We start from the raw sequence: 27,037 nt of genomic DNA, 5'->3' as shown, positions 1-27,037 counted from the left end.
TCACACATGGCTTAGCTACTAAGCCTGCAGAATCATTTCTACCGACAGGAAAAGGGGCAAAGGTGGATTTCTGGCGCCTTGAAACCAGTCACTTCGGGCAGAAGGGGCTCGTCAGCCGTGGTTGGCAGCTCATCTAGGAGAAGGAAAACTCTGATCTCAAATCTCCACTGCCTTGCAGCTATACCCACTCATGCGGAGTCCTCAGAAGTAAACTCCGAGGGAAAAATCCAGAGCTGGAATCCCTCAGGCAGTCCTACGTTGAGTTCAACGCTGACTGACAACTCCTGCAGCTCTGCTGGCACCAAACTATATTGATCTCTGCTGTTCTTTTGGGTTCATTATTTGCCTGGAGAGGGGGAGCTTGCTACACGGCCAACAGCCATATCATACTGCTCAGGCTTGCGTATCTAGTCAGCTAGGTCGACCCTGGCCGATAAAGGCCTCACTAATTAGGTAACAGCTAGATGACTGTGTGCACTTCTGGTCACCACATTATATATGAAGAACATGATTGCCTTCGGCAGGGTGCCGGGTGCCCAGTAGATTTACCAAGATTCTTCCTGGGATGGAGTATTTTATCAAAGTGGGGAGACTGAATAGGCTGAGGCTCTCTTCCCTGCTGCAGAGGAGGCTGCCAGGGTGCCTGAAAGGTGTAAATAGGGTAAATCATAGGAAATGTTTCCCTATAGCAGAGGTGTCAATAATTAGAGGGCATAAGTTTAGGGTAAAGGATAAGAGACTTAGAAAGAACTGAGGAAGAACGCACTTGGCAGGAAGTTGTTTGGAATCTGGATCACACAATCATAGTAGGTGAAAATCAATCACCCTTCCTTCAACATCACAGGCTGGACAGCCTGAAACTCCAGCTCAAAGCCACTGGAGGAGTATTTTCATCATACAGATTGCATAGAGTCTGGACTTCCTTCCCTATCCTTCTCTTTAGGATGCTCCTTAGAATCACCCTTCTTGATGAAGGCTTTGGTAATCTGCTTCATAGCTATGGCTTGGGATTAAAGCCTTGTTTCTTAATATTCCTGTTAAAAGGCTTGAGTGCCTCAACAAATTGGAGTTGCCATATAATATAAGTTATTGGTTGACAAAGGTAAACCATTGGTTGATCCCAACACACTAAGGGATGGCCAATAGACACCTGGTTTCCAGGTAGAACTCAAGACCAACAATTTATAATTTAAACAAGGTGGAAACTTTGAACTTCAGTACAACATGATGTTTTGCTCACCAGGGTATGGAATGCGAAACCATTCAGCACGACTGATAACATCACTCTTTACGTCTGTTCTTGCATAATATCCGTAAGCATTAGGATCATCAGGAAAGACATTAAAATGCGTCAGCAGAAAACTAATGACCCACGAAGCTACAATTCCAAAGAGTACCTACACATAAAATCAAATAACACATTCTTTGAAATAATCAGTTTCAGAATTGTCACAAACACACTGATCATCGAAAGTTGTAGAAGAACCATTGCTCCTCAAAGCTCTGTGGAAACACTACTTTCTCTTAATAATATGCAACGGGAACCTAAGCTTATAAAAACACAGTTTAACCCTGTCATTAGCTGGGCTTTTACCACCAGATTTTTCATACTTTGTTTAATAGAAAAGAGAACTTGGATTGTCTCTGAATTGGTCCAGGACAAAGATAAAAATGCTGCAGGTCCATCTATTGGAATATTTCTCAGGAGAGTCATTGGGAGGGGAAGATGAGCAGGAGGTTGTGGATGGACAAATTCAAGGCAGCATTTTTCTTTAGTTTCTCTTCTATTCCTCTCATATCTTCTCGCATCTCGCTGGTAAGTCCTTCATTGTTATTGATAATTAGCAGTGTCAGTTATATCATAGGAATATGGATTTAGTATCAGCTCTGCTATTAACTAACATACCCCCATGGTAGCTGATATTGTTAATTATACTGTCCATTCCCCCTTCAAATCTGCCTTCATCATCTTTCTAGAAAACTGATTTGAGCTTTACGATTCTTTCAAGTTAACAAGCCACCCCTGCCATCCTCTCCAATGTCACTGAACGTGTTGCACCTCCCAAATTTGAACAAACCTTGAACTGGTAAGAGGCCAGAAGGAGAGGATGAGGTGGTTAAGAATTGCAGAAGTGGAGGAGTTGATGAAACACGGCAAGGGTTGGGACTTGGGGAGGGGTGGGTTTTGAGGAATGTAAAGAAGAAGGTTCCATGTGAATATATTTTCAAATTCAGAAACTGTTGAACTTTGCAATCTCTGATATCAGGAAGAAAGTAAAATGGTTTTCATTGAAACACCAAATATAGTGGGGGATAAAATGGAACTGCACACCACAACACCATTGAGATAGAGAGGCTGCTGCTGTAGAAAGAGGTCAAGAGCTAAGTGCTTCCAAATTTATTTATCCACACTTCATTTAAACAAATAGGGGAGGGCGCATTTGTTTCTTTTGTTCATATAAATCTAATTTCCTCTTATTTTCCAAAGAGTACTCTCAATTTAAAATTACTAATAATATTAGCAAGAAATAAATTTAGTTTTGAAATTCCATTATGTTGTGGGCTGGTGGACTATTGAACACTGCCAGAAACAGAGATCATCGCAATTGATTCATCTTTTAAAGGGAGAGCGAATAAAGTCAAAGCACACAGTAAGCATCCTATGAGAGGAGTGCTGAATTCATGTCAATTTAGTACTTCATGGAACTGGGCGCACTGTATTTGATTGTTGTAGTTTAATACTAAGAGATATTGAAGATCCATAGAATTCCTAGTGGGGGTGTTGGAAGTGGTCACACTTGCAAAGTTGGTGGTGCTTTTCTGAGGTGGAGCTGAGTGAAATTATTGTGTGATACTAGATGATTTACTTCGCACATAACTGACAATCTTATTTGCCTAACAAAAGAAAGAATTGTATTTTGCAACAGCAAAATCCCTCAGTTATAAACACAAAAGTAAAAACTTTCAGGATGTTTACCTGTTTGAGGGAGTTCATGGTGACGTCACGCATTCCTTTATTTAAACTTTTACAAGATTGTAATTAAAATTGTAAATATTATTGATACATACCGGGAACATTTGGAAAATGTTCAGCCAATTAAAATGACATCTTTTTCTCCTACTAAAAGAAGGAATAGGTACTGACACATTCCGCAAATATTGGGAGAATATTACAATGAAGCTTGTAGTCCTGAAACACAATTTCATAACAAGCAATGTTAATCATCAGACACGGTTTGAACAATTCTTAGCATAGCTGCAATTGCGAGTGATTGTCTTAGCTGGTTTATTCTAACAGCAAGTAATCATCTTAGTCGCTTTTCTTGTGATCACAAGACCCTGTTGGACATTGCAAATGTGAAAAGCTGCAAGTCCAATTCATTGGTTTATAGCCGGCAGTGGGGGAGCTACGTTACCTCGGTCGTAGTGAGGGCTGACTCTGGCGCCTCCTGCGTGGCTGCATACAGGCGACACCACTAGCAGCCTGTTTGCAGCCACCCAGGAGGCACCGGAGTCGGTGTGGTCTACCGGAGTGCCAGAGGCGGTGTGGCGCAGCATCCAAGCTGGAGCCAGTGTTCGCTCGACAGAAGACAAGCCGTATTGCATTTGACTGCAGACCGCTGCAACATTCAACGACCTGGACAATATATCTTCTTGTGTGTGACTGTATTTTATTATCTTATATGTGCTATAGTGCCTTGTACTGCGATTTGCTCCCTGTCCCCAGAGTAACTCAGTTTTGTTTGGCTGCATTCATGGGTATTCAAGTACAACACGGTTGAATGACAATTAAACTTGAACTTGTGTAATCCAATTCCAATTAACTGGGAATTAATTACCTAAATTTAGCAGTACTTTGTCCAATGCCCAATATTTAATGTAGGTTAAACATTCAAAAAAAGAGAATGTTTGTTGCTCACGGTGACTAATTTAGTTCAGTTTGATCCTAATTTAGTCAGCGTTGTGTGCCGGCTTTGCACCTTTTTCCTGTGACAGTGTGGGCCTCTCCCAGCTCTCTAGCCTCCCACAACAGGCAGACATGCTTGGTTGATGTGCTAACTGGAGTAAGTGGCCCCTTTTGGAGGAGAATCCAGTTGCATATGTGAGACAGACTATGTCACAGGGAAGTAAGTTAAGCAATAGGACATATTCCTTTGCTCTGAGAGAACTTGATTGGTTGAATAACCTTGTTCTAGTTGTAAGACAATGAGAAACACTGTAAGAAAAATTGCATTAATTATCTTCTGTAGTTGTCATTTACAACTTAATAAGTATTAATATTTATTAGTTCTAGACATCCTAAATAGTTCTGTTGAAGTACTTGCAAGTTTTGATTTAATACTGAGTACTTACATGCCTGAAATACCCCAGTGGATGCCTGCATCATGTCCTGCTGAATTAAAAAGTGCCAGTCCAATCAGTGAGATGGTCGGAGCAATGGTTAATGGGCCAATGTACCGCATCAAAAATCCAATCAAACCAGAAAAACCCACAAATATTTGGAAGCAGGCTGCCACCATAACTGCTCCCTGAATCTGCAAACAATGAGATGATTTGGTTACCATGGTACTTGTTCTGCACCTTACAGACAAGATGGCAACTAAGCAAATAGGAAAATTCCATCGTTCTGAGAATTATTCACTGCTTTTCAGATGCACTAATTGCCAGTAAGAAACATATTTTCCACTCAAAATATTTAGTCTCCTGGCTCCAAGTAGAAATTTAAAAATTGCTGATGTTACCAAATTAATCAATTTATTGCAGAATATAGGGTAAATATGCCCTGCATTGGCATGTCTGGGCCAAAGGGACTTCTGTTCTATATCAAAGTTACTGGTGAATGCAGCAGGCCAGGCAGCATCTGTAGGAAGAGATGCAGTCGACGTTTCAGGCCGAGACCCTTCGTCAGGACTAACTGAAGGAAGAGTGAGTAAGGGATTTGAAAGTTGGAGGGGATCCAAAATGATAGGAGAAGACAGGAGGGGGAGGGATGGAGCCAAGAGCTGGACAGGTGATTGGCAAAAGGGGATACGAGAGGATCATGGGACAGGAGGTCTGGGAAGAAAGACAAGGGGGGGGGAGGACCCAGAGGATGGGCAAGAGGTATATTCAGAGGGACAGAGGGAGAAAAAGGAGAGTGAGAGAAAGAATGTGTGCATAAAAATAAGTAACAGAGGGGTACGAGGGGGAGGTGGGGCCTAGCGGAAGTTAGAGAAGTCGATGTTCATGCCATCAGGTTGGAGGCTACCCAGACGGAATATAAGGTGTTGTTCCTCCAACCTGAGTGTGGCTTCATCTTTACAGTAGAGGAGGCCGTGGATAGACATGTCAGAATGGGAATGGGATGTGGAATTAAAATGTGTGGCCACTGGGAGATCCTGTTTTCTCTGGCGGACAGAGCGTAGATGTTCAGCAAAGCGGTCTCCCAGTCTGTGTTGGGTCTCGCCAATATATAAAAGGCCACATCGGGAGCACCGGACGCAGTATATCACCCCAGTCGACTCACAGGTGAAGTGTTGCCTCACCTGGAAGGACTGTTTGGGGCCCTGAATGGTGGTAAGGGAGGAAGTGTAAGGGCATGTGTAGCACTTGTTCCGCTTACATGGATAAGTGCCAGGAGGGAGATCAGTGGGGAGGGATGTGGGGGACGAATGGACAAGGGAGTTGTGTAGGGAGCGATCCCTGTGGAATGCAGAGAGAGGCAGGGAGGGAAAGATGTGCTTAGTGGCGGGATCCCGTTGGAGGTGGCAGAAGTTACGGAGAATAATATGTTGGACCCGGAGGCTGGTGGGGTGGTAGGTGAGGACCAGGGAATAATATGTTGTTACTCATTTTTATACACACATTCTTTCTCTCACTCTCCTTTTTCTCCCTCTGTCCCTCTGAATATACCTCTTGCCCATCCTCTGGGTCCCCCCCCCCTGTCTTTCTTCCCAGACCTCCTGTCCCATGATCCTCTCGTATCCCCTTTTGCCAATCACCTGTCCAGCTCTTGGCTCTATCCCTCCCCCTCCTGTCTTCTCCTATCATTTTGGATCTCCCCCTCCCCCTCCAACTTTCAAATCCCTTACTCACTCTTCCTTCCTGACGAAGGGTCTCGGCCTGAAACGTCGACTGCACCTCTTCCTACAGATGCTGCCTGGCCTGCTGCGTTCACCAGCAACTTTGATGTGTGTTGCTTGAATTTCCAGCATCTGCAGAATTCCTGTTGTTTCTGTTCTATACTCTATGTAACCCTACAAATTCATAGCAACCAGATCCAATCATCACATTCTTCAGTCATAATACACAAAAGGTGAGCAAAATATATAGATTGGCCAAAATACAGGATGAATAAACAATCCATCTTTCCCATTGTTACAATCTCCCATTGTTCTATATCAATATCAGAGAATCTGACAGCACAAAAAGAGATTAGCTAGTCCACTTAATCCAGGTTACCACTTTGAAAATGTACCAAAGCATACTTGCTATTTTTTTTCTGAAATGACTTCTGAAGTAAGTCAGCTTTACAAACAAAACAGTTCCTTAATCAAAACCCCAAAATAAGATGAAAAGTGCTCAGATCAAGAATGGCATTGATTAGAGGCAGATGATCACTCCTTTTACACTGCCCCAAACATTTGTTTTTGCCTTAACCACATCAGAGTACAGTACACTTCTTCTGCATTATACAGTGGATTCCAGTTAATTGGGCCATTGCTTAATTGGAGCAACTGCTTATTTGGGGCAATTCTTAAAGAACAAAAACTAATCAAGAAAACAGCTGTGAGCCCCTTCATTTATTTGGGGCACAATGCTACTTAGGGACAGGAGATTGTTGCTGAACTAGCATCAGCCGTGTGCACTTGCATGGCTGTTAGACACTGCACCGTGCTGAGGGCCATCAGTTTTTAAATAGCGTTTGTTACGTGTGTTTGTTTTCAAAAAGCAATGATTCAGAATTGTTTTGCTCACGACAGTTTCAAGCCTTCAGGCTTGGAGATGTTAGAAACGGCCAGGAGTGAAAATGAAATAATTCCACTACTTCAACAAGTCATAAGAACGACAAAGAATTTGAAGGTATCGATAATCTTGAATGTCACAATGAACATGAAGGCTTGGAGGACGCATTCATTGGAAGCACTCTATGAAGGTAGCCTATTATCTGCGGTATTCAATCAAATGAATATGGCAGCATACATTGCATGAATTTCTCTATTGCAAACAGGAATTAATATACATTTTTATAGTCCTATAGAAGTATTGATAAAATACATAATTTGTTACTGAGTTAAATGGTAGCTTGTCTATTTTATACCTTTTTACCAGGCACTTGGGCAGAGGGGGTGTGATGGCTCTGTTGGTACAAAATGAAATTGTGAGCGAGTGAGATCTCTGCCATTCAGGGGTGATCATGGATGTTGAATCCTAACTATCTAGACACACAAGCCTGGGCAGTACGATATGGAGAGCAAGCTGTTGCCCATGTAGCAAGCTCCTCCTCTTTATGCATCTGATGAACCCAAAGGAATGGCAGAGACTGTTACAGTTTGGTGCCAGCTGCATCACAGGAGATGCCAGTCACTGTGGAACTCAACGTGGGACTGCCTTTTGGACTCCAACTCTGGATTTTTCCCTCAGGTTTTACTCCTGAAGCCTTCCTCGTGAGCAGGAATGGCCACAAGGCTGTGGATGTTTGAGATCAGACTTTTCCTTCTCCAAAAAACAAAAGAAATCAAATCATTAGGAAGAGGTGACATAGGATTGGAAGGTGTTGAATCATTGTGGGCAGAGCTAATAAACTGCAAGGGTCAAAAGACCCTGATGGGAGTTATTACAGACCTCCAAACAGTAGCAAAGACATGATCTACAAATTACAACAGGAGATAGAAAATGCACATCAAAAAGGCAATATTACTGTAGTCATGGGGGATTTCAATATGCAGGTAGATTTGAAAAATCAGGTTGGTGCTGGATCCTAGAGAGAGAGTTTGTAGAAAGCCTACAAGATGTTTTTTTAGAGCAGCTTGTGGTTGAGCCCACTAGGGGGTGAGCTACTCTGGACTGGGTGTTGTGCAATGAATCAGAATTGATTAGAGAACTTAAAGTAAAGGAACCCTTCGGAGAGAGTGATCATAATATGATAGAATTCACCATGCAATTTGAGGAGAAACTAAAGTCAGATATATCAATATTACAGTGGAATAAAGGGAATTAAAGAGACACGAGAGCGGAGTGGCCAAGATTGATTAGAGGGGAACAGGGATGACAGCAGAGCAGCAATGGCTAGAGTTTCTGGAAGCAATTCGGAAGGCACAGGATAGATACATCCCAATGAAGAAGAGGTATTCTAAAGGCAGGCTGACAAAATCACGGCTGACAAGACAAGTCAAAGTCAATATAAAAGCCAAAGAGACAGCATATAAGAGATCAAAAATTATTGGGAAGTTAGAGGATTGGGAAGCTTTTAAAAACTAACAGAAGACAAATAAAAACAGTCATAAAGAAGGAAAAGATGGAATATGAAGGTAAGCTAACCAATAATATGAAAGAGGATACTTAAATTATTTCAGATATAGGAAGTGTAAGAGAGAGACGAGAGTAGTAATTGGGCAGCTGGAAAATGATGCAGGAGAGGTACTAGGGAATAGGAAATGGCAGACAAACAGAATGAGTATTTTGCATCAGTCTTCACTGTGGAAGACACTAGAGGTATGCCAGAAGTTCGAGAGTGTCAGGGATTAGGGAGAAGGTGCTTGGAAGACTGAAAGTTCTGAACGTATAAGCCACCTAGACCAGAGGGTCTACAACACAGGGTTCTGAAAAGGTGGCTGAAGAGATTGTGAAGCCAATAGTAATGAGTTTTCAAGAATCAGTAGATACTGGCATGGTTCTGGAACACTGGAAAATTGCAAATGTCATTCCACTCTTCAAGAAGAGAGAGAGGCAGAAGAAAGGAAATTATAGGCCAGTTAGTCTGACCTCAGTGGTTGGGAAGATGTTGGAGTTGATTGTTCAAGATATAGCTTCAGGGGTACTTGGAGGCACATGATAAAGCAGGCCGAAGTCAGCATGGTTTCCTTAAGTGAAAACTTTGTCTGACAAATCTGTTGGAATTCTTTGAAGGAGTAACAAACAGGATAGACAAACAGAATTGTTGTATGTTGGTACTTGGATTTTAAGAAGACCTTTGACAAGGTGCCACACATGAGGCTGTTTAACAAGCTACGAAACAGAGGTATTATGGGAAAGGGTCTAACATGGATAAAGCAGTGGCTGACTGGCAGGAGCCAAAGAATGGGAATAAAGGGAGCTTTTTCTGGTTGGCTGCCGATGTCTAGTGGTGTTCCATAGGGGGCTGTTGGGAACACTTCTTTTTATGTTATATGCCAGTGATTTGGATGACAGAATTGATAGATTTGTGACAAGTTTGAGGATGATATGAAGATTGATGGAGTGGCCAGTAGTGTTGAGGAAGCAGAAAGGCTACATAAGGACTTGGATAGATTAGGAGAACGAGCAAAGAAGTGGCAGATAGAATACAGTGTTGGGAAGCGTATGGTCATGCACTTTGTAAGAAGAAGTATAAGTGCAAACTATTTTCTAAATGGAGAGAAGATTCAAAAATCTGAGGGGGAAAGGGATTTGCAGTTTGAGTGGGTGGTGAAGAAGACAAATGCGATGTCAGCATTCATTTCAAGTGGATTAGAATATAAAAACAAGGATGTAATATTGAGGCTTTATAAGGTACTGGAGAGGCCTCACTTGGAGTATTATGAGCAGTTTTGGGCCCTTTATGTTATAAAGAATGTACTGACATTGGAGAGGGTTCAAATATTCACAAAATGATTCTGCAATTGAAAGGCTTATCATCTGAGAAGCAGTTGACGGCTCTGGGCCTGTACTCATTGGAATTCAGAAGAATTGGGGGTGGGTCGGAAATCTGATTGAAGCCTAACAAATGTCAAAAGGCCTTGACAGAGTGGATGTGGCGAGGATGTGTCCTCTGATGGAGGAGTCGAACACCACAGCCTCAGAATAACGGGACGTCCATCTAGAATGGAGCTGAGGACAAATTTCTTTAGCCAGAGAATGGTGAATCTGTGGAATTCGTTGCTACAGGTGGCAGTGAAGGCCAAGTTATTGGGTATATTTAAGGCAGAGATTGATAGATTCTCAATTAGTCAGGGCATGAAGGGATATGGGCAGAAGGCAGGTGACTGGCACTGAGAGGGAAATGGACCAGTTATGATGAAATGGCGGAACAGACTCAGTGGGTCAAATGGCCTAATTCTGCTCCTATATCTTGTGGTCTTATGGTGCTATTTCCATGAAACTTTGGCTAATTGGGGAAGCTGCTTAATTAGACCAAAATGTACTAGTCCTGATATATCCCAATTAACCAGATTCCACTGTATACCATCCTGATTTTCACGTGAGCCGCTTAATCAAATTATTGTTTTAAATTTCACACTTGAAATGAAGGTCCATTAGAAACAGGGTTAAATCTGGTTAAATCCAAGTTCTTGGAATATAGAGCCCTTGCATTAATGGAATTTATCTTATAGTTTACCACTCTGGCCTAGGTTCATGCCCAGGTACTGGGTCACTAACTCATTGTATCAAGCACTCCCCTTAGAATTAAGTTTCTGTTGTTTGGAGGTACCTCTCGTAAGCGTGTTTGCCAGATTTCAATGAAGATAGGGTCACTGCTATTGACCAATGTCTTGTTGAAGGTCCATTCTGGGCATTTAAATTTGGGCAAGGACAGCATGGCCAAAGTAGGAGTTAGGAAAGCAAAAGTCCCTCCTTGAATAATGGGCAACCTGAAATAAACAGAGCATTTTGGTCCACTTTCTTCACTGCACAATTACTACAATTTAATGCATTTTGGACGGTTTCATTCTTGCATGTGCACATAATATTTGCGTTAGCCCTCACACAGTCTCTCCTTCTGATCCTGTTAGACTCTGAGAAATAGGGAGTTTCTTTCATTTATTAAAGCTAGCAGATGCATGCAATACTATTGGAACATGTCCTATGCTCAAGTGAAATGCAGAGGTCGTGCCTTGATTGTAATACTTGGTCTGGGCTGATAATGGGGGCCACTTACCTTTGGGTCAACATGGGAATGGAGAGGACAAACTCTATATCTGCGCTCTATGGTGGGTCTCTTTTCATCAATATGCTTTAAATACTTGCTGGTGGAATATGGAGAACAAATCCTACCCTTACACAGCAGACACTCACTCTAACTGAATATAGGCAGTGGTTCTCAATTTCCTGTTCTATCTTTCTAGATCTGTGAAGGAATTTGAAAACCATACCCTTATATACACTTTATATTATCAACATCAATGTTGAATGTTCAAGGTGAGATTTCATTTGATAACATCCTGAACCTTTCAAAAACAGTCTATTTGAATTAAACAATTATTGTTTAGTTTAAACATACTGTCTTAGCAATTGTTTGGTGCATGGAATTTCTTTTTTAGTAGGCAGTCTGTAGTGGCCTAATGCATGTTTTCTTTACCAAGGAAGTTAGACAAGTTGACAGCAAAGATAAGGGGCACCTGAGGGAAGGGCGGGGTGACAAGCAGAAGGTAGAGAGGAGAGTCTGAGAGTTTGAAGATTAGATATTCAAAAGTCGGGTTATCTTCAAGAGCAGAGTGACTGGCAGAGATCTGAAGCTAAGGTTGTCTGTTGGGAGGATAATGTGTTTCAGATTGGAGGTCAATAGAAATATCCAGATTGAAGATGTGTGTTTGTGGGCCGTGTGGAAGTCGTGGTGAGGTGTTGCTGGAGGTCAGTTGAGCTGGGGATTGGCCTGAAATCACAGACAATCAGCACAGGAGTTGGGCTGCAGGTTGGAGCAGTAGTAGGTGTTTTGATAGAGGAGGGAGAGGATTTGTGTCGCTGGGTGAGCCGTCATCATAGCAAACTACTGTATCTAAGACTTACTCAAAGTTGTGTCTCAGGCCACTACAGCACAAGCAGCTTGGTCAGGGCTCTTCGACAAATGAAAAGCCAAGCCTGACATGCATTTTGAAAGCATTTTACTGCAATATGAAGGCTATTCCGTTTTCAAGTTCCATAAGTATCAACCAAAATTATAATTTGCCTGTTCTTGTGAACACGTGGGCTATGCCCACAGGCTGGAAAGCAGATGGATGTTTTACTCTATATCCCGAAATTTGCAAAGGAAACTCCCTCCTGGACTGCATGGAAGCACCATGTAAGAAACGCACCCCTTCCAGAAAATGATATAGCCCCATTGCCACTGTAATCTGAGCAGGGAAAAATCCTACTTCATAGCCTAATCACCATCTCTCCATTTCCAGCACTGGACCTCAAGAGAGAGAATTTGTAGGATGTCTAAGAGATGGCTTTTTAGAACAGCTTGTTGTTGAGCCCACTAGGGGATCGGCTGTGCTGGACTGGGTGTTGTGCAATGAACCATAGGTGATAAGAGAGCTTTAAGGTTACGGAACCCTTAGGGAACAGAGTTCACTTTGAAATTTGAGAAGGAGAAACCTTAAATTCCAATGTGTCAGTACTTCAGTGGAAGTGAAGAAATTACAAAGGCATGAGAGGGACACTAGCAGGAAGGACAATAGAGCAGCAATGGCTGGAGTTCCTGCGAAAAATGAGGGCAGTGCAAGACAGATATATTCCAAATAAGAAGAAATTTTCGAATGAAAGAAGGACACTACCGTGGCTGACAAGTGAAGTCAGAGCCAAAGTAAAAGCAAAAGAGAGGGCATACAAGGAAGCCAAAGCTATTGGGAAGATAGAGGATTGGGAAGCTTTTAAAAACTTGCAGAAGGAAACTAAGAAGGTCATTAGGAAGGAAAAGATGGATTATGAAAGGAAGCTGGCGACTAATATCAAAAAAGATAATATAAGATTTTTTTAAGTATATAAAGGTTAAAGGAGAGTTGAGGTTAGATATAGGACCAATAGAAAATGATGCTGGAGATATTGTAATGAGAGACACAGAGAAGGCAGAAGAACTGAATGTGTATTTTGCATCAGTCTTCACAGTGGAAGGCATCTGCAGTATACCGGACATTCAAGAGTGTCAGGGAAGTGAAGTACGTGCAGTGAAAATTACGACTGAGAAGGTGCTCAGGAAGCTTAATGGTCTGAGGCTGGATAAATCTCCTGGACCTGATGGACTGCACGCTCAGGTTCTGAAAGAAGTAGCTGGAGAGATTGCGGAGGCATTAACAATGATTTTCCAGGAATCGATAGATTCTGGCATTGTACTAGATGACTGGAAAATTGCAAATGTTACTCTGCTATTTAAGAAGGGTGGAAGGCAGCAGAAAGGAAACTATAGACCTGTTAGCCTGACATCAGTAGTTGGGAAGTTGTTGGAATTGATTATTAGGGATGAGATTATGGATTGCCTGGAGGCACATGACAAGATAGGCCAAAGACAGCATGGTTTCCTGAAAGGAAAATCCTTCCTGACTAACCTACTGCAATTTTTTGAGGAAATTACAAGCAGAGTAGACAAAGGAGATGTAGTGGATGTGGTGTACTTGGATTTTCAGAAGGCCTTTGACAAGGGGCCGCACATGAGGCTGCTTAGCTAGATAAGAGCCCATGGAATTACAGGGAAGCTACTAACATGGGAGGAGCATTGGCTGATCGGCAGAAAACAGACAGTGGGAATAAAGGGATCCTATTCTGGCTGGCTGCTGGTTACCAGTGGAGTTCCACAGGGTTCGGTGTTGGGACTGCTGCTTTTTACAATGTATGTCAATGACTTGGACTATGGGATTAATGGATTTGTGGCTAACTTTGCTGATGATACAAAGATAGGTGGAGGAGCAGGTAGTGTTGAGGAAACAGAGAGCCTACAGAGAGACTTAGATAGTTTAGGGGAATGGGCAAAGAAGTGGCAAATGAAATACAATATTGGAAAGTGTATGGTCATGCACTTTGGTGGAAGAAATAAACAGGCGGACTATTACTTAGATGGGGAAAGAATTCAAAATGCAGAGATGCAAAGGGACTTGGGAGTCCTTGTGCAGGATACCCTAAAGGTTAATCTCCAGGTTGAGTCAGTGGTGAAGAAGGCGAATGCAATGTTGGCATTCATTTCTAGTGGTATAGAATATAAGAGCAGGGTTGTGATGCTGAGGCTCTATAAGGCACTTGTGAGACCATACTTGGAGTATTGTGTGCAGTTTTGGGCTCCTTATTTTAGAAAGGATAAACTGACATTGGAGAGGGTTCAGAGAAAATTCATGAGAATGATTCCAGGAATGAAAGGGTTACTGTATGAGGAAGATCTGGAAGCTCTTGGGCTGTATTCCCTGGAGTTCAGGAGAATGAGGGGGGATCTCATAGAAACATTCCGAATGTTAGAGGCCTGAACAGATTAGATATGACAAAGTTATTTCCCATGGTAGGGGATTCTAGGACCAGAGGGCATGACTTCAGGATTGAAGGACGTTCATTTAAAACAGAGATGCGCAGAGATTACTTTAGTCAAAGGGCGGTAAATCTGTGGAATTTGCTGCCACGAGTGGCTGTGGAGGCCAACTCACTGGGTGCATTTAAGGCAGAGATAGATAGGATCTTGATTAACCAGGGCATCAAAGGATATGGGGAGAAGGCAGGAGAGTGGGGATGACTGGAAGAATTGGAGTAGCCCATGATTGAATGGTAGAGCAGACTCGATGGGCTGAATGGCCTACTTTGGCTCATGCATCTTGTGGCCTTATGGTCTTATTGCACAGGATGTCCACGATAGCAGGGTGTGGTAAACAGAGCCAAACAGAGTTCCGGTAAACAGAGGTTAATAACAGCCTAACAGGAGAGGGTCATCACTTCCCTGGCTATAGGCTGACTTACTATAGAGCCTTAAGGCCTAGGGTAAGGATGACCTCATATAGCACTCTTCGGAGCAGCGCAGTTGTCTTAGTATATTACTGAAAGTGCTCCTCTGTTCAGCTAAGGTGGCATGCAGAGGATGAGAAACATTGTTCAGATTTGCCAGGATTTTCTGTAGGGTCCTTTGTTCTACCTCAGCCTCCAGTGTGTCCAGTTTGACACCTATAATAGAGCCAGCCTTTCTGATCAGTTTATTGAGCCTGATGGCATTACCTGTGTTGATACCTTTGCCCCAGCACACTCCACATAAAAGGTTGTACTGGCAACAACAGACTGGTAGAACATGTGGAGGAGAGACCTGCCGACTCCAAAGGACCTCAGTTTCCTCAGAAAGTAGAGGTGACTCTGGCCTTTCTTGTACACAGCCTCTGTGTTGGTGCTCCACTCAAGTCTGCACCCAGACGCACCCCTAGGTACTTGTAGGTCTTCACCACATCCATATCCTCACCACCAGTAGTACCAGGAAGCAGTGCAGGCTTGGTCTTCCTGAAATCCATCACCATCTCTTTTGTCTTACTGATGTTGAGCTGCAGATGATTCAGCTTGCACCATAGACAATAGACAATAGGTGCAGGAGTAGGCCATTCAGCCCTTCGAGCCACCACCACCATTTGACAAAGTCCTCCAACAGGACCCTGTATTCATCCTCCCATGCTCCCTTTACACACCCAACTACTGCTGAGTCATCAGAGAATTTCTGCAGATGACATGATTCAATGTTGTAACTAAAGTTCGGGTACACAGGGTAAACAGGAAGATGATCCAGTACAAGAAGGAGCCCTCATGCTGCAGCTCTGAAGTCGCACAAAGTGTGTCAGATAGTCTATTATCCAGATACAATAGAAGTGCCAATCTGCATTGAACGGAGCTTCTCCCCCAGCAATGAGGGTTGTATGGTATTGAAGGCACTTAAGAAATCAAAAAACATGATCCTGCTTATCCAAATGGCAGCCGGCTCTGTTCAGTAGGTAGATGACAGCATTGTCGACTCCAGCGTACTCCTGGTAGGTAAACTGCAGAGGATCAAGGATCAAGGGCTGCTCTGGCCAGGGGTTGGAGATGAGCCAAGACCAGTCTTCATGATGTGTGAGGTCAGGGCCATTGGAGGGAGTCATTCAAGACTTTTGTTCGGCCCTTCTAGAGTACCAGGACCACACGTGATGTTTTCCATACAGTCGGGACCCCTTCCAGGCTGAGGCTCAGATTGAAAATGCGCTGGAGAACTCCACACAGTTGCTCAGCACACTCCTTCAGGTCCCAATGCTTTGCTGTGTCTGAGTTTCCCCAGGGCCCTTCTCGCCTGGTCAGTAATGAAGGTGAGTTCATGATGACTGGGGAGTTGGTGGAAGGAGGGGACTGGGGGAGGTGAAGATTGGGACAATAGCAGTTGGTATGTGGAGGTGTGGATGGTAGGTGCTGGGCAAGGAAGGGAGGTAGACAGTGGTGGCCTGTGCTGTCATTCTATGTGTTGAACTGGTGGGGAAAGGAGGGAGTAGGGGAGGTGTTGGTCCTGAGAAAGCATTGGATGCCTTGGCACCTGGACTGGTGTGCTGAGGGAGGTGTGAACAGGAGATTAAGGAATTGATTTAGCTCATTAGCACATTGACGGCTGCATTCCAAGGCTCTACATCTAGGCTGATTGAAGCCAGTGATGTTCTTCATTCCTCTCCACACCCCCCCCCCACCCCATGCTACTCTGCCCAAGCTTGTTCTCCAGCTCTTTCCTGTATTCCTCTTTAGCCACCTTGATCTTCTTCTTTAGCTCCCTCTGCACATGTTTCGATTCCTCCCAGTCTCCTGATCTAAAGGCTCCCTTTTTATGGTTGAGAAGAGCCTGTAGATCACTAGTAACCCATGGTCTGTTGTTAGGGAAGCAGTGAACAATCCTTGATGGTATTACAATGTCCACACAGAAATTGATATAGCCAGTGATGCAATCAGTAAATCCATTAATGTCCTCTCCTATGGTTCACAAAGCACATTCCAGTCAGTAACCTCAAATCAGCCCTTCAAGGCCACAATGGCCACTGGAGACCATTTCTTTACTCTTGGTGGTAGCTAGCTGTTGCTGTACTTTGGGCTTATACAAGGGCATGAGGTGAACCAGTTTGTGATCTAATCTTCCAAGTGGGGGCAGAACTGTGGAGCTGTATGCATCTTTAACATTTGCATACAAGAGATCCAGTATTTATTTTCTCTTGTGTGACACTTAACAAACTGACCGAAGGTGGGTAGGGTTGTTGAAAGAGGAACGTGGCTGAGGTCTCCTGATACTGCAATGAGCACATTGGGGTGCTGAGTCTGGAGGCTTGCGATGGTAATGTGTCTGACGTCACACACAGTATCAGGACTGTGTCGGGAAGGCGGAACGTAAAAATAAAGTGAGGCGAAGCCCAAAACCACCTTTTGACTTTTTGCAAGGCATAACACTGTTTCCATAATTTAACACTGTATTCTTTCATTTCCAGTGAAGAATTTCATATATTTCAAAACCAATGCCAAGCTGTAATAAATTCCCAACATCACCGCCACTGTAATTTCAGCAGAGATTAGACATTCCTATATTAATCAGAATTTGAATTTGATTTAAAATAAACCTCCTTCTGTGTCTTGTTGATATTTCATATCTGACAGGAAATGGCTGGAACTGATGTTAACAGAAAAGAATTATTGAACACCTCACTACTGACAACAAGAGATATATTGTTTCTCACTAGGTACCTTAAATAATTGTCGACCTGTCTCAGTTTAAAAGTGGGAATTTACGAACAGATGTGAACATTCAGATTACTTAGTCTGACCTACAGTTCACAACTGAACTTTACTCCATCCAGCTCCCCGAGATCCATATCCTTTTAACACAGATCTTCCCAGGATTAACCCTTTAACTCTATAATAAAATACATTGCTGTTTATGTTGAGTTTTGCACAGTTCTGTCACAATCTGCATTAAACAGTTTTCCTAGTCTCTTTGCAGCATGGCCTGGCTATAATTTTAATAGTTCGTAACCTTTTCTGGACTGGAAGAAGCTATCTACCCTATTAATTCAAAATCTTAATACCTTTAATCATCTAACCTTTTCACAATCTATATTCCAGTGGATACACCACCTAATATTTAATCTCCTTTGTTTATGTTCTCTCTTTAAGATGCATGAAGCTGGAAAAGGCTACAAAAACATTTCTAAAGACCTGAGTGTTCATCAGTCCACAGTGAGAGAAATTGTCTGCAAATGGATAAAATCCAGTACTGTTGCTACTCTCCCTCGTAGATGCCCTGAAAAGATCACACCAAGAGCACAACATGCTATGCTGAAGGAGGTGAAAAAGAACTCAAGGGTAGCAGCAAAAGACCTGCAGAAATCTCTAGAACTCGCTAAAGTCTCTGTTTATGTGTCCACTATAAGAAAAACACCAAACAAAAATGGTGTTCATGGAAGGACACCACAGGGGAAACCACTTCCCTCCAAGAAAAACATTGCTGCAAGTCTCAAGTTTGCAAAAGACCACCTGGATGTTCCACAACGCTTCTGGGACAACATTCTGTGGACAGATGAGACTAAAGTTGAACTTTTTGGCAGAAAAGGGCATTGCACACCAACACCAAAACCTCAGTCTAACTAGGAAGTATGGTGGAAGGAGCATCATGGTTTGGGGCTGATCTACTGCTTCAGTCCCTGGACAGCTTGCCATCATTGAGGGAACAATTAATTCAAAATTGTGTCAAGACATTTTACAGGAGATTGTCAGGGTAGCAGTCCGTCACCTGAAGCTTAATAAAATTTAGATGATGCAACAAGACAATAACCCAAAATACAAGAGTAAATCAACAACAGAATGGTTTAAAAAGAAGAAGACCATAAGATATAGGAGCAAAATTACACCATTTTATCTAGGCTGATTCAATTTTCTTCTCAGTCCCAGTCTCCTGCCTTCTGCCCATATCCCTTAATGCCTTGACCAATCAAGAATCTATCAACCTCTGCCTTAAATATGCATCAAGGTTTGGCCTCCACAGCTGCCTGTGGCAAAGATTTCCACAGATTCACTGTTCTTTGGCTAAATAAATTCCTCCACATCTCCATTCTAAAATGACACTCCTCTATTCAGAGGCTGTGACCTCTGGTCTTAGACTCCCCCGCCATAGGAAACATCCTCTCCGCATCCACTCTATCACAACCATTCGCCATTCAATAAATTTCAATGAGGGCACCCCTCATTCTTCTGAATTTCAGCGAATACAGGCCTTAAGCCATCAAGCACTCTTCATATGTCAAGCCATTCAATCCAGGAATCATTCTTTGAACGCTCTCCAGTTTCAGCACATCCTTTCTAAGATAAGGGCCCAAAGCTGCTCACAATACTCTCAGTGAGACCTCATCAGGGCTTTATAAAGTCTCAACATTACATCCTTGCTTTTATTCTATTCCTCTTGAAATAACTGCTAATAATGCATTTGCCTTCCTCACCAAAGGACTCAACTTGCAAATTAACCTTTAGGGAATCACGCACAAGGACTCCCAAGTCCCTTTGTACCACAGTGTTTTCCCTCCATTTAGAAAATAGTGAACCCTTTCATTTCTTCTACCAAAGTGCATGACCATACACTTCCTGACACTGTATTCCATCTGCTATTTCTTTGCCCATTCTCCTAATCTAAGTCCTTCTGTATCCTCTCTACTTCCACAAAACTATCTGTCCCTCCACTTATCTTCATATCATCTGCAAACCTTGCAAAAAAGCCATCAATTCCATCATCCAAATCATTGACAAAGTGTATAACGTGAAAAGAATCAGTCCCTACACAAACCCTTGTGGGACACCACTAGTCACTGGCAACCAATCAGAAAAGGTTCCCTTTATTCCCACTCTTTGCCTCCTGTCAATCAGCCACTGCTTTATCCATGCTAGAATCTTCCCTGTAATACTATGGGCTCATAGCTTGTTAAGCAGCTTCATGTGTGACACCTTGTCAAAGGCCTTCTGAAAACCCAAATACACAACATCAACTGATTCTCCTTTGTCTATCCTGCTTGTTATTTCTTCAAAGAATTCCAACAGATTTGTCAGGCAAGATTTTCCCTTGAGGAGACCATGCTGACTATGGCCTATTTTATCATGTGCCTCCAAGTACCCTGAGACTTCATCTTTAATAATCAACTCCAACATCTTCCCAACTACTGAGGTCAAACTAACTGGCCTATAGTTTCCTTTCTTCTGCCTCTCTCCCTTCTTGAAGAGTGGAGTGACATTTGCAAATTTTCAGTCTTCCAGAACCATTCCAGAATCTAGTGATTCTTGAAAGATTATTACTAATGCCTCCACAATCTCTTCAGCCACATCTTCTTGAACTCTGGGGTGTACATCATCTGGTCTAGGTGACTTATGTACCTTCAGACCTTTCAGTTTCCCTAGAACCTTCTCTCTAGTTACGATAAATTCACATACTTCATGATCCTGACACCTAGAACTTCCGGCATACCTCTAGTGTCTTCCACAGTGAAGACTGATGCAAAATACTTATTCAGTTCATCAACCATTTCTTTGTCTTCCATTTCTACCTCTCCATCATTGTTTTCCAGTGGTCTGATATCCACTCTTGCCTCTATTTACACTTTATGTACCTGAAGAAACTTTTGGTATCCTCTTTAATATTATTGGCTAGCTTACTTTCATATTCCATCTTTACCTTCTTAATAACTTTTTTAGTTGGCTTCTGTTACTTTTTAAAAGCTTCCCAATTCTCTAACTTCCCACTAATTTTTGCTCAATTATATGCCCTGTCTTTGGCTTTTATAGAAACATAGAAACATAGAAAATAGGTGCAGGAGTAGGCCATTCGGCCCTTCGAGCCTGCACTGCCATTTATTATGATCATGGCTGATCATCCAACTCAGAACACCGCCCCAGCCTTCCCTCCATACCCCCTGACCCCCGTAGCCACAAGGGCCATATCTAACTCCCTCTTAAATATAGCCAATGAACTGACCTCAACTGTTTCCTGTGGCAGAGAATTCCACAGATTCACCACTCTCTGTGTGAAGAAGTTTTTCCTAATCTCAGTCCTAAAAGGCTTCCCCTCTATCCTCAAACTGTGACCCCTCGTTCTGGACTTCCCCAACATCGGGAACAATCTTCCTGCATCTAGCCTGTCCAATCCCTTTAGGAACTTATACGTTTCAATCAGATCCCCCCTCAATCTTCTAAATTCCAACGAGTACAAGCCCAGTTCATCCATTCTTTCTTCATATGAAAGTCCTGCGATCCCAGGAATCAATCTGGTGAACCTTCTCTGTACTCCCTCTATGGCAAGGATGTCTTTCCTCAGATTAGGGGACCAAAACTGCACACAATACTCCAGGTGCGGTCTCACCAAGGCCTTGTATAACTGCAGTAATACCTCCCTGCTCCTGTACTCAAATCCTCTCGCTATAAATGCCAGCATACCATTCGCCTTTTTCACCGCCTGTTGTACCTGCATGCCCACTTTCAATGACTGCTGTATAATGACACCCAGGTCACGTTGCACCTCCCCGTTTCCTAATCGGCCACCATTCAGATAATAATCTGTTCTCCTGTTCTTGCCACCAAAGTGGGTAACCTCACATTTAACCACATTAAATTGCATCTGCCATGAATTTGCCCACTCACCCAACCTATCCAAGTCACCCTGCATCCTCGTAGCATCCTCCTCACAGCTAACACTGCCACCCAGCTTCGTGTCATCCGCAAACTTGGAGATGCTGCATTTAATTCCCTCATCCAAGTCATTAATATATATTGTAAACAACTGGGGTCCCAGCACTGAGCCTTGCGGTACCCCACTAGTCACCGCCTGCCATTCTGGAAAGGTCCCGTTTATTCCCACTCTTTGCTTCCTGTCTGCTAACCAGCTCTCCACCCACACCAATACCTTACCCCCGATACCGTGTGCTTTAAGTTTGCACACTAATCTCCTGTGTGGGACCTTGTCAAAAGCCTTCTGAAAATCCAAATATACCACATCCACTGGTTCTCCCCTATCCACTCTACTAGTTACATCCTCAAAAAATTCCGTGAGATTCGTCAGACATGATTTTCCTTTCACAAATCCATGCTGACTTTGTCCGATCATTTCACCGCTTTCCAAATGTGCTGTTATCACATCCTTGATAACTGACTCCAGCAGTTTCCCCACCACCGACGTTAGGCTAACTGGTCTATAATTCCCCGGTTTCTCTCTCCCTCCTTTTTTAAAAAGTGGAGTTACATTAGCCACCCTCCAACCCTCAGGAACTAGTCCAGAATCTAACGAGTTTTGAAAAATTATCACTAATGCATCCACTATTTCTTGGGCTACTTCCTTGTGTATCCTTATGTTGGCTTTGACTCCTCTTGTTAGCTATGGTTGTGTCATCTCTCCTTTAGAGTACCTCTTCCTCTTTGGGATGTATATATCCTGTGCCCTCCAAATTGCTTCCAGAAATTCCAGCCATTGTTGCTCTGCTGTCATCCCCGTCAGTGTTATTTTCCAATCAATACTGACCAACTCCTCTCTTGTGCCTCTGTAACTTCCTTTACTCCACTGTAATACTGATATATCTGACTTTAGCTTCTTCTTCTCAAATTTCATGGTGAATTTGATCATGATCACTTGACCCTCAGGGTTCTTTTATCTTAAACTCTTTAATCAATTCCTGTTCTTTGCACAACATCCAATCTGGAATAGCTGATCCCTTAGTGGACTTAACCACAAGCTGCTCTAAAAAGCCATCTCATAGGCACTCTAGAAATTCCCTCTCCTGGAATCCAGCACCAACCTGATTTTCCCAATCTATCTGCATATTGAAGTCCCCCAGGACAATTGTAACATTGCCCTTTTGGCATACATTTTCTATCTCCCTTTATAATCTGTAGGCAACATCCTTACTACTGTTTGGAGGTCTTTATATAACTCCCATCAGGGTCTTTTTATCCTTGCAGTTCCTTAGTTCTATCCACAATGATTCAACAGCTTCTGACCTTATGTACCCCTTTTTAATGATTTGATATCATTTTTTACCAACAGAGCAATGCCACCTCCTTGTCTTCCTGCCTGTTCTTTGGTACAATGTGTATCCTTGGGTATTAAGCTCACAACTGTAATCTTCTTTCAGCCATGATTCAGTGATACCTACATACCTGCCAATCTGCAATTGTGCTATAAGATCATCTACCTTATTCCATTTACTGCATGCATTCAAATACAATACCTTCAGTCCTGTATTCACCCTTTTCAATTTTGTCCACCTTTTCTGTTGGAACTTATCTTGTTGACTGCAATTTTGCCCTATCAACAGCCTCTCCTCACTACACATTGCCTCCGTTTGTAAACCAGCTCCCTCATCTTCAGCACTATTATCTACCTTTCCTATAGTACTTCTTGCATTTAAATATAGGCAGCTCAGGGCACAAGTTGCACCATGCTCAACCTTTTGAGTCCTAACTTTGTCTCTGAGGTCTTGCCACATTTGCCTCCACACTTTCTCCACTGGTTCCCATCCCCCTGCAACTCTAGTTTAAACCCCGCCATGCAGCATTAGCAAACATTCCCGCGAGGATACTAGTCCCCCTCCAGTTCAGATGCAAACCGTCCCTTCTGTATAGGTCCCACCTTCCCTGGAAGAGAGCCCAGTGATTCAAAAATCTTATGCCTTCCCTCCTACACCAACTCCTTAGCCATGTATTAAACTACATAATCTTCCTAGTTCTGTCCTCACTACCACGTGGCACGGGTAGCAATCCTGAGATCACAACCCTGGAGGTCCTGCCCTTTAACTTAGCACCTAACTCCCTGAACTCCCTATGCAGAACCTCATCATTCACCCTAACCATGTCTTTGATACCTACATGGACCATGACCTCTGGCTGTTTACCATCCCTCTTAAGAATGCCGAGGACCTGATCTGAGATATCCCAGACTCTGGTACTCAGGAGGCAACGTACCATCTGGGAATCTCGTTCTTGCCCACAGAACCTAACAAATCCCCTAACACCACAGCATGCCTCTTCTCCCCTCCTTCCCTTCCACAGAGGCAGACCCAGTTCTAGAGACCGACCACTGCGACTTTCCTCTGTTAAGTCATCCCGCCGATGGTATCCAGAGTGATATACCTTTGTTGAGGGGGATGGCCACAGGGTTACTCTGCACTATCCTTAACCCCCTTCCCCTTCTTGACCGTCACCCAGTTTCCTGTGTCCTGCATCTTGTGTGTAACTATCTCTCTATATGTCTTATGCATCACCCCTTCAGCCTCCGGAATGATCTAGAGTTCATCCAGTTCCAGCTCCAACTCCTTAACGTGGTTTGTTAGAAGCTGCAGCTGGATGCACTTCTTGCAGTTGTAGTTGTCAGGGACACTGGAGGGCTCCCTGCCTTCCCACATCCCACAAGAGAAGCATTCCACTATCCTGCCTTGCATCTCTTCCCTCCTAGCTGAGCAAATACAAAGAAGAAAATGAAAAATTTGAGCTTTTCTTTCCTTCGCTTTCTCTGATTGAAGCCTGTCTTCGTGGAAGCCTCGAAGAGCTAAAGCCTCAAGATCACCACTCTGTCCTCTCAGACAACGGCCGCTGCGCTTGCCTGCCCTCCTTTAATTTGCTTGGTCAAAGCTCATTTTCACTGTACCAACCCACTGCTGCCTTTTATCCTCGGGCAGTGGACCTGATTGAAGTCCCCTCCTCCCCAAACTTTCAATGTCTGGATTGTCCGCTGGTCAAAACTCTTAATTTGGAATGGCCAAGTCAGAGTCCAGACCTTAACCTAATTGAGGTGCTGTGGCATGATCTGAAGAGGGCTGTTCATGCAAAGTATCCCAGAAAAATTGATGAACTGGAACAGTTTTGTATGGAGGAATGGTCTAACATTCCTCCTCGCCATTTGTGCAAGTCTGATCAGGAGCTACAGGAAATGTTTGGTGCTGGTTATTGCTGCTCGAGGAGTTTCTACCAGTTATTAAATACAAAGTTTCACATACATTTCCAGACTGGACCGTGAATGATTAAACAACGTGTTCTATAAAGACATGAAAAGTACAATTGTTTCTGTGTTATTAGTTTAGACTGATTACATTTGTCTATTATTGTGACTTAGCTTAAGATCAGATCACATTTTATGAGTAATTAATGCAGTAAACCAGGTAACTGCAAAGGGATCACAAACTTTGTTTTTCAACTTGGAGATGTTTGCGGTCCTGAGGAAAATTAGGATGGATAAGTCCCTAGGACCAGACATGGTGTTTCTACCCCCCACCCCCCACCCCTCGGACTTTGTGGGAGGCTCAAGCAGAAACTGCAGGGGCCCTAGCAGAGGTAATTAAAACATACTTAACCACAGGTAAGGTGCTGGAGGACTGAAGGATAGCTAATGTTGTTCCATTGTTTAAGAAAGGGTCTAAGAATAATGTAAGAAATTATAAAGCTGGTGAGGCTGACGTCAGTAGTGGGTAAATTATTGGAAGGTATTCTAAGGGACACAATACACTAATTATTTGCATAGACAGGGCTTGATTAAGGATATTCAGTACGGCTTTGTGTGTGGTTGATTGTGTCAAACCAATTTTATTGAGTTTTCTGAGGAGTTTACAATGAAGGTTGATAAATGTCTATTGAGTGGGTGGAGCAAGTATGGAACGAGCTGCCAGTGGAAGTAGTGGATTGTAGGTTTGATTGCAACGTTTAAGAGAAGTTTGGATAATTGGGTTATAGACGGCTATGGTCCAGGTGTGGGTCAACGGGACTCAGCAGAATAACAGTATGGTACAGACTAGATGGGCCAAAAGGCCTGTTTCTGTGCTGCAGTATTCTATGACTCAATAAGTGTAAAAACTTTCCTTACTATTATGCACTGGAGAAATATTAAAATAGTGACTTACCTGACCCCAAAAAGAACTTGAAGTAATGTGCACATTCCCGACACAAAAAATATGGTGCTAATAAGGTGGCTTTGGGTGAGATGATCATGTTGCAAACAGATCTCCCGGGACAGAAGGAGGGGAATGGCAACCATTCCGCCCAAAGCCGTCAGGTAATGCTGGAGAAAACATCATTATAAACAACATTTTAATCAGTCATTCATAAATTTCTATAAGATTGCTACCAAACCACAACTTGTTTCTCTTTCCATTCTTCCTAGATTCCTGTCTTTCTAATATTGGGGGAACATGTTTGTCTGCCAGGTATGTAAAGCAGTTCTCTGTTGTTCCACGATGGACAACCTTCTCTGTCGTGCAGAGGCAATGTCGTTTTGCAGAAGGATATTGAAATGGATGTAAACAACTGAGAAGTAAAACTTAAAGAGTACAAGTTCTCTGGGGGGGGGGGAGGGGGGTCCCTGCCTATAATTATTCCTCAATTAAAAGCACTAAAAACATTCATGGATTATTACCCTGTAAGTTTTGTTTTCAGTTGAATTTAATTGTAAGTTAAATGGATACAATGGTTGTCTCCATAAAATCAATGATTGTTGGTTTATTGGTTGATAAATTGCTTGGCAACTGCCTTTCTGTTTACTTCATCACTACTGCTGGCTTCTTTTGAGGAGTTGCTTCTCCTTGAACTGTGGCTCTATATTAAAATAACTCCCACAATACTGAGAGATTGAGTAATTACAAATATTTAACAGGACAATAGAAAGCAAATATATCCTCAAACCAGGATGTGGGAATACTTGGTGAGGAACATGGCTGTCCCTTGCACTTACAGTTCTTATCCTTTTAGGTGACAAGTGATGGATGTTTCTGCAGCCGAGAGCACATTGCGGCTACAATTTGTTTAAGATAAGAAGTAAATCACTCCTCTCATATTTTCTCTTTCTTGTTTGTTCCCAGTCCCACTGCATTTCTTACCTGAGTGCCAAGAAGTATGCATAAGTACCAGGGAGGATTATCAGTGACAAGATATAGCATATTGTCTGCATTTTTCTTTGATGAATGAGGCCTCCTGTTTCCATTTTCCAGTGTGCTGGCATCATGTGTGCTTTCATTTTCATTCTAAATGATAAGAAAGAATATCTCTACCACTGGGATCATTTCAAGAGAACTGTACAACAAAACAATTTGCCACACTTCTTTTGAATAACCATTTATCAAAAGAAATAGAATATAATTAGTCAATGAATGTGTCTGAATTT

At 42.8% G+C, this 27,037-nt stretch overlaps 1 protein-coding gene across 1 annotated transcript in view; it reads right to left on the bottom strand.

The window, feature by feature from the left end:
* Window positions 1–27,037, bottom strand: part of slc23a4 (solute carrier family 23 member 4) — a 70,889-nt gene that overhangs the window by 26,837 nt on the left and 17,015 nt on the right. Inside the window, exons 3-8 of the mRNA XM_072269388.1 lie at window positions 26,754–26,897; window positions 25,782–25,939; window positions 10,649–10,808; window positions 4,354–4,535; window positions 3,070–3,190; window positions 1,241–1,397 (exon numbers count right to left, since the gene is read on the bottom strand). Of these exons, the coding sequence (XP_072125489.1) occupies window positions 1,241–1,397; window positions 3,070–3,190; window positions 4,354–4,535; window positions 10,649–10,808; window positions 25,782–25,939; window positions 26,754–26,897 (922 nt within the window). The remainder of the gene's footprint in view (window positions 1–1,240; window positions 1,398–3,069; window positions 3,191–4,353; window positions 4,536–10,648; window positions 10,809–25,781; window positions 25,940–26,753; window positions 26,898–27,037) is intronic.

Source organism: Mobula birostris, chromosome 9, assembly GCF_030028105.1.
Source record: "Mobula birostris isolate sMobBir1 chromosome 9, sMobBir1.hap1, whole genome shotgun sequence".
NCBI classification, from domain to species: domain Eukaryota; kingdom Metazoa; phylum Chordata; class Chondrichthyes; order Myliobatiformes; family Myliobatidae; genus Mobula; species Mobula birostris.
Note: the sequence above shows the minus strand (reverse complement) of the source record. Positions and strands in the feature narration are given on the sequence as shown.